This window comes from Myotis davidii, unplaced genomic scaffold, assembly GCF_000327345.1.
Source record: "Myotis davidii unplaced genomic scaffold, ASM32734v1 scaffold59, whole genome shotgun sequence".
In the NCBI taxonomy this organism is placed as follows: Eukaryota; Metazoa; Chordata; class Mammalia; order Chiroptera; family Vespertilionidae; genus Myotis; species Myotis davidii.
The window spans coordinates 2,834,468-2,849,803 of record NW_006293001.1 but is presented as its reverse complement, the minus strand read 5'-3'; the positions used below and the strand labels follow the sequence as shown (position 1 = coordinate 2,849,803).

Sequence of the window (15,336 nt, the reverse complement as noted above, 5' to 3'; positions counted from 1 at the left end):
TAATTATTCTACTGGATGGCTTGTTTTTGGAGACCTCTGGTGGTCAATAAAATAATAGAAACAAACTTTGTGAGTTTAGAGACATGTCATGATAAGAAGAGATCTTCCATAAATGTCTATGGACCAACCTAACACATCGGAACTTTCTAAAATTCTTCTACATATGTAAATTTGAAAAATTTTACATAACAGATCAGATAAAAGGAACACATATATGGTATTTCATGGCATATTTCTAAAGGTTTACGACTGCATTATCTATTTTGTTGTTAATCCTCATCTGAGGAGGATATTTTTTCCATTGATTTTTAGAGACAGTGGAAGAGAGGGAGAGAAAGAGAGAGACATTGATGTGAGAGAGATACATCAATTGGTTGCCTTCCGCATGTACCGCCCCCTACCCTCTCCCACCGGGGGAGGGTGGCAGGGATCAAACTCAGGCACTGCCCTTGACTTGGAATGGAACCCATGACCCTTCAGTGCACGGGAGCACATGCTCTAATCACTGAGCAACATCAGCCAGGGTGCATTATGCATTTTTTAAATTTTATTTTTAAAATGTCACATCTTACACTTGCAAGTTTGATAAGAAAGGGTTATTATGTTCTAGGACAAGAAGAATTGAAGTCTGTGGCTGTTTGAGGAAAAACTTATTTTGCCCTAAAAGGACATTTTTCCCCTATCAAATTACTATGTTATTCATATTTAAATATTTTTAAAGGCATATGAGTATTTTATTAAGATCTCATAAAGTATCCTCTAAAATATTATATTTTCTATCTTATTGTCCTCTGGACATGTAAAAATACATATAGTCTGTATTCACTGTAACCAAAATGGCAAAATATTACTCTTACCATGTTTGGAGGAAAATATTTAAGACTTCCATAGAAATGGCATGGCAAAAGAAGACATGCGGAGCAATTAACACTCCTTATCAATGTCTTTTTTTTAATCTACAAAAAGGGCAAGAATGTTGCTTGAGCTTGTGGTTTAGGTGATATATTAATTTAAAGAATTAATGAGATCAGTATTAAAATACCTGTACAATTACAGTGAAATTCAAGCCATACCTATACAGCACAATGGCAATGTATTATTCTTATACTTTTATTTTCTATAATCTGGTCATTTAAGGGAGCATCTTTCAAAACAATTCTTTCAGATTTTTAAAGTTATATTGGAAATAACTCACTGATATTTTAGGACATATACATATATAATAATGCATATAATGTATATAATATGATATAATTGATATGATATAAAAATCATATATGCAAGATATAATACACATATCATATAGGATAGATATTATATATGATTATTTTTTTTAATAGAGCAAAATATGTTTAATAACCCAAAATAACCAAACCAGTAATGCATATATTTTTTGCCATATATAGGTAGGTTAAAAAGTTTATGTCATTTCAGCAGACAGATATTAATGTAATCTGTTTCACAATACCCAACCACTACATCAAAATTGAGGCCTCTGCACAAAATGAAAGAAAACGAATGTTTAACTTGCATTATGATGGAGTAGCTGAGCCAATATGGGGTTATACAGCAAATATAAATGATAACTGAATTATTGTATTACAGTGAATTTCAACCTGCCAAAATTATGATTTAACTAAGCAACCAGTAATTGGACACTATTAGAGATTTCCAAAAGGTAATAATAGCATATTATAAATTAGGGCATACACTGTGTCAGGACCAAAACATTCAAGACAACTGAGGCATTAAGTGACTTCCTAATTAAGATTACTTGAGATCAGATGTTAATGTATAGATTTCTGACCTCTTAGCACTTCAGCTTTGCTTTTCCTGAAAGTGGGTTATTGATTGGGTTTCTGATCATCTAGTTTGATCTCTCTCTGCACTCACCATGAGGGCTAATTGGGGATAGGCTAGGCAAGAGTGTGGAAAGCAGGAGTCTGAGCAGGTGTCTGGCTGAATTCACAAGCCAAATAAAAATGATCTGGAGGAGATATTTCTGAGGATAACACTACAGACCTATGCAAAGTTAAGACATACCGAAGCACATACAGTAACCCAATAAAAGGAAGAAAAGTTTTTGTTGTATGAATTAACTTGTTTTCTTTTCTCCACCATAGACTCAGTGTACACAGAACGGTACATGGGTCTCCCTACTCCAGAAGACAACCTTGACCATTACAAGGTAAGAGATGAGGAACCGGGTCCATTTCATAACCTATTTAGAAGTGGTTTAAGAACATGTTAAATTGTATTTTATAAAATATATATTTTTATTTCCAACAAAATTCTTGTTGAAAGAAATAACACAGGTGGTTTAAAGATACTCCAGTAGCTTCCCCTACTATATTCTGCATAATTACAATCTTTATCGTATGCTATATAGGTCACAATATGCATTCATTTGGAAATACAAAGCAACACCAGATAATTACTTTAATTATAAAAATTTCAGTTTAGAAAACATGTCAAATTCAGCATATTTTTTTTTTACAGCCAGAAGACTCTAAACCTTTAGCTATATATTAAATTTTTTATGGTATTATCATAATTAAGATGTATGAACAAGCTTATAATTTTCTTATTCATAACTAAGCATGTAGTTTTTTTTCACACAAGATTTGACTAACGTAGGTGAGGAGTAATACAGTGAGCCATACCCCGAAAAGCCCTTGAACCTTAATTGCTCAATAGCATCCAACAGGCTGTTGCCTGACAGGACACCCCGTGGGCAGGTTGCTCTTCTGATGGGCTACAGCACTTGAAATATGGGCCTGTCAGTGATAGTGGCAGCCCCATGTGCTAGTGTGGATGTTGCCACGAAGCCAGAGCCACACTGAGGTAGACGGAAGTGTTAGTCTAAGGACGGGGGGACCTTTCGAGCACTGTGGCTCATCTAAAATGTTCCTGATTCTGTCAAGTTAGTCAAAAACCCTGAAACTCCAGATGACAAGGCAAATCATCTGATATTTACATTCTCCAAAGGAAATTCAAAACTCTTCCCAGGACAGTTAATTAAAAAGAAAGAAAGAAGGGGGAAAAAAACCCAAGAATAATTTAAGAGAACAATTTGTGCCACAACTCTCAAGATATGGGTTTCATATTGATACATTTCTCTGAGCATTATTTGCACATTTTAATTAAATGTTTTTACTATGGATTCTAATGCCATTTGATCAAAACACAATAAAACTCAAAATTTCTAGTTTGGCAACACAAGCATAGACAGTGTCGTCCTACCTCTTATTTTCAGCATTATTTAACAAGGCTGGCGGAGGAGAGGTAGGGAGGGGTGTGTGTGTGTGTGTGTGGGTGTGTGTTTCAACCTATAAAGTGAGATGCTCAAATCAGGCTAACTGTTCCACATGATACTTTGGACTCCATTCTTTCCACTCTTTCTTCTTCCACATCCAATAAGCTGCTTCAGACACCCATTCCCTTCTTCATAACCATATCGTTGCCATCACATGACTATCTTCTCTTGTAAAAAAATAGGCCAGTTGATCTCCCCTTAGCTGTCTTTGTATCTTCTACCCTATACCCCACAAAGTTATGAGATTAACCCCTACCCACAACACTTTAATGGCCCGTTTTACCTGGACGATTCACTGTTCTCTGAATATTTGGGGGCCTTTGTCCTCTTCTCCCTCTGCGTGGAATGTCATTTCCTTTCCATCTCCATCTATTGGGAAACTTGTACTGCTCTCCCATAAGAGTAGCATCCCCTTTGGAATGCCATGACGTCTTCCTCAGATCTCGTTGAGCCCCCACTTCACTGTCTTGGACTCATGGTTGGATTGTACTCCCATTTCCGCTCCGCAGTATTCTTAGCTATTTAAGGCTTTACTCAACCTTGTATTTGTTGAATTGCCCAGTATGAAGTATAAACCTTGAAACTTTTCCCTAATTTTAAAACTCTTTGAAGGGAAACTTTGTTATAAAAATCTGTCTCCACCACCTCTCTCATTTTACAGCTGGAATTTTCTTGTCAATGACCTGACCAGGATGCTTGCATTTGAAAACCACCCCTTCTGTAGTACACCCTATTTGCTGAGTAGCCCAAGGCCCTTCTCAGATTGCCCAATGGACTAAAAATTCCTGAAACATGGAAGGTGTCCTGCCCAGGATCCTAACCCTGACTCTAGAAGCTGGTGGGTGATGAATCAAACATTCACTTTCAAAATTACATATTGAAAAAAGCCTTTGAACTTAGAAGTGAGTACACAGTCAAGTCCAAATCCCGAATCTAAGCAAGCTCATGGCACCTAGCCTACTTCCCCAGATGAACATCTGCCAACAGGGTGTTTCCTCTAACCAGCCCTCCCCTTATGGGATAATTAATCTGCCATTTCATCTTTTTTAGACCTTCCCATGGGCTCCTCGTCCTCACAATGGTCCCCCTCTGTCTCAGCCTACCCCTCACTGCCACGGCCGCTTTCATCTCTCCCCTTAGGTGTTCAGCTGCATGAGCTAGTCATGTAAACAGAAGTCACTTCCCACTGCCAATGGCAACACACGCACACTGGGTGCACAGAGTCACTCCTTCGATTCACTGCACAGATGGCACCCGAGGACTGTTTAATCCTTCCACCGCCAGGAGTCGGGTTTTCTTGGCACAGAATTCACTGCTGGCAACGGACACATTAAAACTGCCAGTACCAGGGAGCTAAAGGTTCCCAATGTGTTACTCGGAGGAATTATCTGGGCGGCAATAGTTAAGGTGGGCCGGAGAAAGTGAGGTGAATGTATTCACAGAATTCTTCCCACCCTGGTTCGCTGCTTGCTCTGAGTGTGGGGAGCTGAATCTAATGTGCCTATTTTTGGTGCACAGCAGGCTTTAGAATAAAGCTGCCCTCCTTTGTTTTTTAAATGAGCCTGTGCTTTTGTCTCTGGCAAGAATATATTCAAAGATTCTATTTTCCTCCAAGGCCCCAGCTGCCCCTCTGGACCTCATCTCCTTTCCTTTTCTTTCCCAGGTGGTTCGTATGTATTCTCTCTCTCTCCCCATTTACCCTCCCGCCCTCTTTATAAAGACAAAGAAGGTAATTTCTTGGAGGCTGTCACTGCCCTGTTCATCTCCTGGGTCAGAAGGACAGCTTTTTGAAAATGATTCCCATTTACTCTGGCCAATGACTCCCGTTGGCACACCCAGGATAGAAGGGCCCAGAGTGTCTGTGAGAAGCAAGACTCTGATCTTCGTCCGTGTTTTCAGCTAGTAAATCATCTGTGCAGTGGCCAGCACTAGAGCCTTTGGAAGAGAATACAAATTTTAATAAAACTCCACTGGGATTCATGATTAGGTCATTGATGACCCATAGTTGGAAGAACTTAGAGAAACCCAGATCGCCAAGAGAGGCACATTTGTGAAACAAAGGTTCTAGCTACCATCTGGGGAAGGGACTTGGGGGAACATACAAATTCCAGTGGCACAGCCAGGGATGCCATGAACAATTGTTTAGCTTGCGCACTGGTGAAAGCTAGTCTATGATGCATCCCCTAAGGCGAGGACCTCCGAGGCCGCATCCTGAGAGAGCATCCTTTCCTCGTCTCACAAAACTGTTGTTGAAATGAGGGGACCCAGGAACTAAGGCTTGAACCCATTGCAGCGACAAAGACAGGGACTCCATCAGACTCTTGTGGTGCACAAGCACTTTTAAAGGATACCAGGAACTCAAAGAAGAAGGAACATGTTCATCTCCTTAAGACCCCAATGAGATGGTCCCAGAAGCTCTAAGTCAGCAGCCAAAATGTAGGGGTGACACACACAGCTAATAGGCAGTGTTGGCCTGTACACATTTTTTCTGCAGTGAGTTTCAGTCCACAGACGGACTTGAGCACAGGCATCAGAGAGCCAATGAGAGAACCCTCACCCCCAATAGCAATAATAAGCAATGAACAACTGGGACCACACTTTGAGGAGTGGGTTCCTGACTCACCTTGCCGAATAGTCTCTTATATGGTTAACCATAGGTATTTTAGTTAAATCGATAAAAAAAATACTAACATGTGGTAGACTTTCGTTTACTATTTAAGGTGGCTGCTGTTTTAACTGTTCAGGTGTCTTGGTGAAACAAAACATGCCCACAAAACTTTGGGAGATAAATAAAAGAGAGTAGGTAGGGAGCATGAACTTAAATTAGACAAAGCGCCTCATCTGAATGAAAAACACTAGTGGTTCCCAAATTGTGACTGGCGTCCCAAGAATTCTGTACCTTCCAAGGATGTAGGGAAGGGAAGGGAAGTGGCTAAGAAGTTAGGGTGTCACCTTCCCACCCCTCTTCTCAACCAGGGGGGATCCAGTTTCATCTGTTTCTTTTTTTTCATTCATTTATTAAGTGCTTACGTTTATGACCAAACATTATTCTAAGCTCTTTACATGAATTGTTAGGTTCAATTTTTCTTTGACTTCTCTGAGATAAGTGCTCTAAATTCATCTCGATTTTACGGACACAGAAACCGAGGCACAAAATGTTATATAACATACAGATACTGAAGAAAAGGGGGAGGGCAGTTATCTGGGGCCAGTCTAGGAAGACTGAGGAAGATGGAGAGGAGGAGCATAGGTGTTCTCCCCGGGCCGCACACAGGGACGAGGCAGTGAGGCACAGGGGACACAGGAATAGCAGACAGAGCTGGTGTTCTCGGGGTTGGGAAGCAGGTCCCATGAACCGAGGAATATCACCAAAGAAGGACTGTGGGAAGAGCAGGTCAAATGGGGACCACTCAGGCAGGACAGAAGACTGGGGAGGGAATGGACTTATGAATACATACGAGAAGAGTATAAGATCAAGGGCAAGGGGAATGAGCCCCAAGTCCTGAGACTGGTTGCCAGGAGAGAGGGCAGCCTGGAACACACAGAAGGGACTGATTTAACTTGTAGAGGAGATTTATTTTGCATTTTGCTCAAAATTTGATAGGCTTTTGGCAAGTGTGCGAAACAGTCATAGATTTGGCAGTCTTCTGCTAGCAGATTTGAAATGTTCAATCCTTAAGAACTGCTGCATCGTTAGGTTATGCAAAACAGGGTGCAATTTTGTAAATATGCCATCTTGTACTGATTTGACATTTGTTCTATTATCCCAGAATATGCCAAAGGGAGAGAGACCTTCAGATTTAAGCCAAACCTTAACTTGTTTGTTGAGTGCTGATAAAATGTTGACTGCTGTGTGATCTTTAAAGGAGCCAGTGTTGCTTGCTGAGGCCTGAGGTAGAGCCCCCAGTCGGGTTGATGGGTGCTCTTTCCTTGGCATCTCATGGGGACAGTTGTGTGAGAGATGTAAACAAGTAAAACATCTGATATCGTGGGTTGAATTGATTTTTTCTTAAATATTTTCAGTAGCCTCTGTTTTCTGTGGCATTGATGGCGCTTCCCCAAATAGCACCATTTAATATTATTTTATAAGGCTTTGTTTCAAGGGGGAGAATGCTTTAAGAAGTCAGTACACCCAAGCTAGTGTGTCACTGAAGTACTGGGCTGTCCATGAGACCGGTGGCTGTTTACTTTTTCTACAAGGTTCTGGAAAGAGAATAAGTTGATGTGAAGGGAATGGGCTTTGGAATTAGCCCTGTACTCAAAAATCTAGCTCTTACGAGCAGGATGAGGTTTGGGAGGCTACATCAGCTCTCTGAACCTCAGCTTTCTCATCTGGATAATGGGGATAATCAGATCCACCCCAGGGCTATTGCAAGGATTCAGTGAGATCCCTGTGCCTGTGCCATGAAGTAAGCTTTGTAAACATGGCAGCTGCCACCTTTGTCCTCAGGAAGCCAATCGTCCTTATGGCTCCTGGATGGCACAGGGGGGAGCTTAAAAATTGTGAGACCTTCTGTTTCTCACAGTACTTCCCCACTCTCATCAGTTCTCCTTTTTATTTCAAAAATACAAAGATTTATTTGTTGGAAGGTAACTGAGGAACCAGCATGATCCAAGGAGCAGCTACAGATGGTTCTCCTTAGGGCTTGAAGGAAAAGCTCCTTGCAGAGATGCTGTGGAATCGGCACTGCCCCTGGACCAATCCTTCCCACTTTGCTTTGCCAGACTGTCGCTGGCAGCGGGGCTTTCCGGAAGTTTCTAGCCTCAGGAGGGTGCCAACTGCACCACCATTGCATCCTTGCCCATTTATCACTCTTAGCTTCCTTTTTAGTAGTTGGTGATAGACTGTTCGGCTTCTAACTTAGTCATCCATTTCCTTTTTTTTTTTTATTTTTTTATTTCCGTTCCCATCAACAGGCAAACGGGGATTATCCAAATGGGGTGGATGAAAATAGCACAATGCAGTTGTTTCTAATTGCTAATCAGACCTGAAACGAACTCATTTCTTTCCCGGCTTTGGGTGTTGACGTTCACAGTCAAAGGGCTCTACCGTGTGTCTCTCTTGAGGAGAAACCAGGGTGCGCAGTCTGGTAGGGAGTGAGGCTAGGGGACACGGCTGCATGTTTTGGGGAGAAAAAATGTTCTCAGCAGCCCGAGAGCCTGGAGTGGGAGCGTGCCGCTGGCGGCCTGTCTCCCTCGCAGGGAGAGGAGGCTTCGCCCCTGCACAGGGGAAGCGTGCTTTGGCAGCCGCGCTCTGATCGTGCAGTTGCAGGGGAAGCTTTTGTGTGATTTTTTCCCCTTGCTGCATTAAAGTATTTGTCTTTCTTTCTTTGTAGTGTAATATTGTTAATGTAAAACAATTTGCATCATGACACTTTTATCACAGTTTTCGTCTTTTTCTCAGTATGTTGCATTTCTCACCATGTCTAGTTCATCACAGCTACAGTGTGTACATCACAACATTTATCTTAGGCTCGGGGTTTTACTTGTTTATAAAAATTGTCTTCTTTCAGCCTGTATTCACTCCATTTAAGAAAAAAAAAAGAAAGAAAGAAAAAAAAGGCAGCCAGAAACTGTTTTGGTCCAAACTCCAGTAGTTATCACATTCCTTGCTAACTGTCCTGCGTATTTATATGTCTCCTAAGCATGACTCTATGTTTCGGTGGCATTTCTCAGTTGTATGGCTCAGGGAGGTTGTAGGAGCAGCTTTTGCTGTTCGCGCTGCCAAGCAGGAAAGCACTGTGAGGCTTTGGGAGGTGAGGTGAGCCGACACAGATGCATATTTGGGTCAGACCTAGTTGCTAACGTTGACTGTCTTCTGTGAGCAGGGAGCTAGATTTAACGTGGCAGGAGCAAGGGGAGGACACCGCAGTGCAGTCTGCGCAGGCTGGGGAGCGAGCCAGCAGAGAGGATCACCCAGAAGGACTCGAAAGGGCCTGGGCTCAGGTTCTTCATGTTCACTGTCAGCGTTCAGGCCCCAGCTCTCTGTCTCCAGCTGAGACTCCTACACTGTCCTGTAGGGAGGTTGAATTTGACCCTTTTCCTCTGCCCCACGGGCACCCACCGTCAGAAAACGTGCCTCACAAATCTCGCAGGGCTGTGCAGACCAAGATCTCTGCCAATTAGCTCAGGCTCAGGAAGCCTGGGGACCCAGGAGCCAAAGGGCCCGGTTGTATCTGTGTGCTAACCTCCAAGACGGCTAATTAGCAGCTTATTCCCCGCTGCTCCGTTGCTGGCAGACCAGATCACGAGCATCGGAGGTGGGAAGGGTTTTGCCGCCAGACTTCGTGTCCAGCTCTGTGGCTTCCCACAGATGGAACCAGGTGGAAATTACTCACTTCTGTATCTCGCTGTCTCCACGTGGGAAGCAGGATCTCACGGGAATGAGAGCAGTGCTTTTATAAATCTGTCGTGGTGCTTAGCACAGCGACTGACAGAGTGAGCACTCAATAAATGTTAGCTACTATTACTAACGGCATGGGGCACGGGTTAAAAGTCGGCAAAACATATCTCAGGATTCACCTACCCCAGCGGCTCCCACTTGCCTCTGCAAAAGTAGGACCACTTATAGTGAATAGTACAATATAGGTACTTAAATGTCCCTCAGCTATTCCTTTGATTACTACTTAGCACTGTACTAGATGCTAAGCATATGGTGATGAACAATATAGACAGATCCTTTTTCTCATGGATCTTATTGTTTAGTGGGATATATCACAAATAAGTATTGACTGATTGGATGAAAAAAATGAATGAACACATGGAAGAATAAATGGGGTAATGTTGGGATTGATGGATTCATATACGTGGATAAATTTATCTGGGACACTCACCAGATAAAACCCTTCTTTAAAAATGAAGTAAAATGAAAGTGTGATCTTTAATGAGTCCTAGGTGTTTATTCCTAAAGTTCACGGGAAACCTCTCAACATGGGTCCGAAATGTACTACGATCAGGACAAGTGGGAACCAGCATGCTCTGGAGTGGGTGGGCATCTGCTCTCAGCCTTTTTGGGCAACATGCCCTTGGGAGCCTCAGGCCACTGAAACATGTTGGTTAACTCTGTCCTGAAAGTTGTGGACAGAATGTCTTCCCTGTGTCACAGCATTCTCACATCAGCATCAGCAATTTAACCTAAAAAGGGGGTGTGGCGTGGAGAAAGCCATGTCTCTAGGTCCCTATTTCTGTAAGGGAGGAAGAGGAGTTGTTCTCATTCCCATTTTATGGAAAACCAGGCTCAGAGCCCAGCCTGTCTCCAGTGCACAGCTCACTGACATTGAACCCGGACTAGACACAAGCGCTCTGCCCTTAGCCCCATCCAGCTTCCAGCCAGACAATCAGGGTTCCCATAAAAAAAAATATTAGGCTGCTGCTGGTGGTAGCTACAAAGATATCTGTAAAATACAAACCTTGGCCCTTACAAAGTTGAGTTTGATTCACCAGGATGGGGTGGGACTAGCTGGCTGGTTTAAACCCTCCCAACCCATAACAAGACAACAGAAGCAGACGCCTCCAGCTCATCCCCTCCCAAAGGCACTAAAATGTTTATGTGCCATTTTTACCTTCATCCCAACTTTGTAAACATCCAGGAATTAAGATCAGAACAACCAGTTCCGTGCTTTCAAAGGCTTTTTCACCCAAGACTCTACCCTCATTCTGAAAGTCCTACTTGAGGCCATAAACCAGTCTACAAAAAACTGACCTCCCAATTTTGGGTCCTACTTCCCTGGCTGATTTGGGAACAACTTGATCCAACAGCAGCGTTTTCCCCAATACAGAATGAAGCAAAGAACCTACTGATTCCCTAAGGCCGCTCTTGATCTTTTTCACCCGTTTTCCCTCCCATATGTTACATTTGCCTAGGTTTTAAACATCTGCTCCAAAAGAGGTATACCTGCTTCTCATTCAGAGCCTAGCAATGTGGACCAAAGTTCATGTGACATATTGCAGAGTATGTTTAGTTGCAAATGCTATGTACAGGCTCTCTGAAACGTAGCATGTATGGCACCATGTGACACATGGTTGCCATAGCAATATACTTTTTGGCTGAACTACAGCACAAGCCCATGGAACATACATTGCTGATATGAGACTCTGCCCTGTGCTAATGCATAGGACACAGCCAATATGGTGTCTGGAGCTCAAGGGGCTTTGCATGCAGCCTGAGTGGCAGGTACCCTCTTCCTACACGGGCAAGGAAGATGTGGCATCTCCCTCTCCAGTCCTGTCTCCCAGGCTCAGGGCATGCTATGCATTCTGCCATGCATGGAGACAGCATTTGCTTGAATATCGGTTTGCTATATTTTGTATCAAAGGGGGCCCCAGCTGAAAACATTTTATTTTGTAAACTGAACTGAAAAATCAGTTTATGGCAGATCTTTTTTTGAATAATGACATTCTTTTTTCCCCCAATTCCAGAATTCAACAGTCATGAGCAGAGCTGAAAATTTTAAACTCGTCGAGTACCTCCTTATTCATGGAACCGCAGATGGTGAGTTTCAGTTAATTAGACTTTTTAGTATCACAGACAGGTTTGCAATTTCACTACTGACAAAACAAAAGCATGAGGGGCAAGACTGTTACATCTACTTCAATAAAACAGTGTTGCTTTCCACAACTCACTTGTCTTGGGCTAAATGGGATGCTGAGTCCTGGAACTTTAAACAGTCCCTTTCTTCTTATGCCTTTCCCACCCTTCCAGATCAGAAAACTGGAGCTGCTGTGAGTGACTATGTTTCCTTTCTCTGCCCGCAGATAACGTTCATTTTCAGCAGTCAGCTCAGATCACCAGAGCCTTAGTGGATGCTGGCGTGGACTTCCAGGCGATGGTATAGCAAAACTTTGTGCAAGGGGAGGGAGCTTGCTGATGGGGTCTGGTTTCTCCACTTTGGGATTCTGTGCCTCACAGAGGTCTCAGGAGACAGGAACGGAATTAGAAGGGTTGTGGTTCCAATGAGAGGTGGGAGAAGTGATATCCTTGAACCGCGACAGAGTAATGTTCAATGATATTAGGGAGTTGGGAGTTGAGAAGCACAACATTCCCTGTGCTTGTCAGACACTGCTTTCCTACTGGTGTGATTGTTCAGTCTCTCCCTATTTTGATTCAGAAACAATCACTTCCTCAGGAAATGTGTGGCAGAGTAATTCTGAAGTGAAACCAGCATGATAATAGCTCAATTCAAATAGGAAACTACATCTCTGCCTTGTGTATTACTAGCTTCTCTAAGAGTGGAATATTAATAATCCACACACTTCAGGTTTTGCAATTGGCATGTTGTCTTTTGTTGAACAACCACAGGCAATAAACAATTAGGATTGTTTTATAAAGTCAGAAATGGCTAGAGCAGTTGTTGCCTATATAGGAGGTTTCTAGGTATTAAGTGAAATTCATTTTCTGCACCTGACCTTTTCTGATTAAGAAAAAAATCTATAATAATAAAAGCATAATATGCTAATTAGACCAGACAGCCAATGACCTTCCAGGCGACCTTCCGGATGAAGTTGTGGCTGTGAGGGCTGAACCCCTTGCACGAATTTCATGCATTGGGCCTCTAGTATCTATGTAAATACACATTCATATGTGTGTTGTCTGTATTAGCTGGAAAAGCCTGCTTTTCCTCACTTTCTTGTAACACACACTCTTTGCTGTATGCTCAGGTCAAATGGTGCCCATTGTATAGGGGTGAGATAGTCATTTATACTCAAAACATGTGGTAAATATCTTTTGGGTCAGATTCTTATAAGAGGTTGGGGTTTATTTTTTCATATTCAAAGAAAAGACATGCTTTAATTAAGCAATTTTTAAAAGTTAATTTATGTCTCCATAATATATGTTTGCCTGGCAATGATATCTCAGTTGCTTAATGCAGCATGAGTTGATAAATTTTTGCTTCAGGTCAACTCATTCTACATAAATGTCAGACATATAGATAAAATCTCTAGTGCAAAATCGAAGTGTTTCCAAATAACACATTTGACTTTTGACTTCACTTATGGAATACCAAAGTAGATTTTTCTAGTTTCTTCCTGACGTATATTAGGGAAAATTACCTTTAAAAAAACTCATTTATTTTTAATACAGTTTATCTTACTGCAGTGTAGGAGAAATTTGACACTTGCTAACACTTAATTAAAACTAGTGAGCATAATGGGATAAACATTCCATCCTGTGCTTGATATGGTTCTAAGTGTCCTTTGACTCAAATTAGAAATGGATTCGGGTATTTTTATTAGAATATACACATCCTTAAAGCTCAATTCACAGTGAGTTCTCTCTGCACCTTCTGTGGGACAGAACAATTTGCCCTGGGAAAGCTTGGGGAAGGGGGAGGTGAATTAGGCACCCTCGTGATGACGTTTCAGTTCACACACCGATTTGGGAATTAAAACACCCTGTTTTATTCTGTGTATGCTCATGACAGCTCATTTGAATTGATTGCGGAAGAAAAGACAACTGACTTTCTAATTCTGACCTTTTTCTTTCTCTCTCTAGTGGTATACTGACGAAGACCATGGAATCGCTACCAGCACAGCACACCAACATATATATACCCACATGACCCACTTCATAAAGCAATGCTTCTCTTTACCTTAGCACCTCAAAACAGCATACCATTTAAAGTTTATTAAAGCCATTTTGTTTTTATTATCTTAAAACTGCACTGTCAAGATGATCTTTAAAAATGATTCTCAAATCAAGAAAATTTAAGGTTAACTTTGTTCCCAAATTTCATAGATAGAACACTCAGTGGAGACTTATGTCCTTGCAACAGATCATGGCCTTACAGAAATTTGAAGTATTCAGTCTGGTTTTGTTTATTATTTAAAATCATTTTCACATCGGTTGCTGAAACAACTATGAATTGCTTTTATGGGAGCTTTGCATAGGTTTCCTGGGAAGCATTTTATTTTTTTCTAACTGGACTAGTCCAAACCTTGTTCTCTTCTTTAAAGGGACGGCAAGATGTGGGCAGTGATGTCACAGAAACAGGGGGAAGAGAGGACAGGGAGAGAGCTAGCCCGGCATGGCTGGGAACCCAAGTCCAAGCACGCTGACCCAACCAGGCTACTGTCAGCGCCTCTCAGAGAAGAGCTGTTCATGGGCAGAAGGGCACAATTTTCTGAGAAAGACTGTTTAAACTGCCTCAGGAAATCATCTATGCAAAGCACTGACTTCTAAGTAAAACCACAGCAGGTGAACAGACTCCAAAGAAATGAGAGGGAAACTGCCAACAATGCAAGGCCCCCAGGTGCCAGTTATGGCTATAGGTGCTACAAAAACACAGCAGGGGTGATGGCAAAGCATTGTAAATGTGCTTTAAAAAATACTGATATTTCCTCCTAAAAGAGGCAGCTTGGAACTGAGATGTGAACACCAGCTTGCCCTATTAAAAGATGAAAATATTTGTATCATAAATCCTAACTTGAAGGCGTCCTTGCACCAATTTTTCTTATTTCTTTGAGCATTTAATTAAAAGAATATTTTTACTTCCTTGGATTTGTTTTTTTAAAAATAAACTATAAAATTATGTATTATTATTCCTGTTCTACATACTGTAGAATTTCTCCTGGTCATTTAATAAATGCGCCTTCATTTTTTGTTTTGTTTTTTGTTTTTTAGAGGTAATGAGTTTGGTGTCTTGAATCAGACATAAGTCACTTTGGCATATGGACACATTTATCCAGAAAGCCTCTTGTTTATTTTGCTTCTTATTCCAGACAGCCTTGTAAACATGCGGAGTTCAGTTCTTGCTAAAAAATAGATACATTTGCCTGGCCTGCGTGGCTCAGTGGTTGAGCATCGATCTATGAACCAGGAGGTCATGGTTTAATTCCCAGTAGGAATCATGCAGGAAGCAGCCAATCAATGATTCTCTCTCATCATTGATATTTCTAGCTCTCTCCCTCTCTGAAATCAATAAAAAACACTTTTTAAAAATTGATACATAGAAATGTTAAATTAAGCATTTCATAAGAGTTTCATGAAATACATATATCAGTTGTTTATATATATAAACAAC

General features: G+C 41.6%; 1 protein-coding gene across 1 annotated transcript in view; it reads left to right on the top strand.

Annotated features, from left to right (window-relative positions):
• The window catches only part of DPP4 (dipeptidyl peptidase 4), a 90,072-nt gene extending 75,156 nt beyond the window's left edge, over positions 1-14,916 (top strand). Inside the window, exons 23-26 of the mRNA XM_006766490.2 lie at positions 2,124-2,188; positions 11,735-11,807; positions 12,071-12,144; positions 13,809-14,916. Coding sequence (XP_006766553.1) covers positions 2,124-2,188; positions 11,735-11,807; positions 12,071-12,144; positions 13,809-13,910 — 314 coding nt within the window. The 3' untranslated portion in view covers positions 13,911-14,916. The remainder of the gene's footprint in view (positions 1-2,123; positions 2,189-11,734; positions 11,808-12,070; positions 12,145-13,808) is intronic.
• The last annotated feature ends 420 nt before the right edge of the window (positions 14,917-15,336 follow it).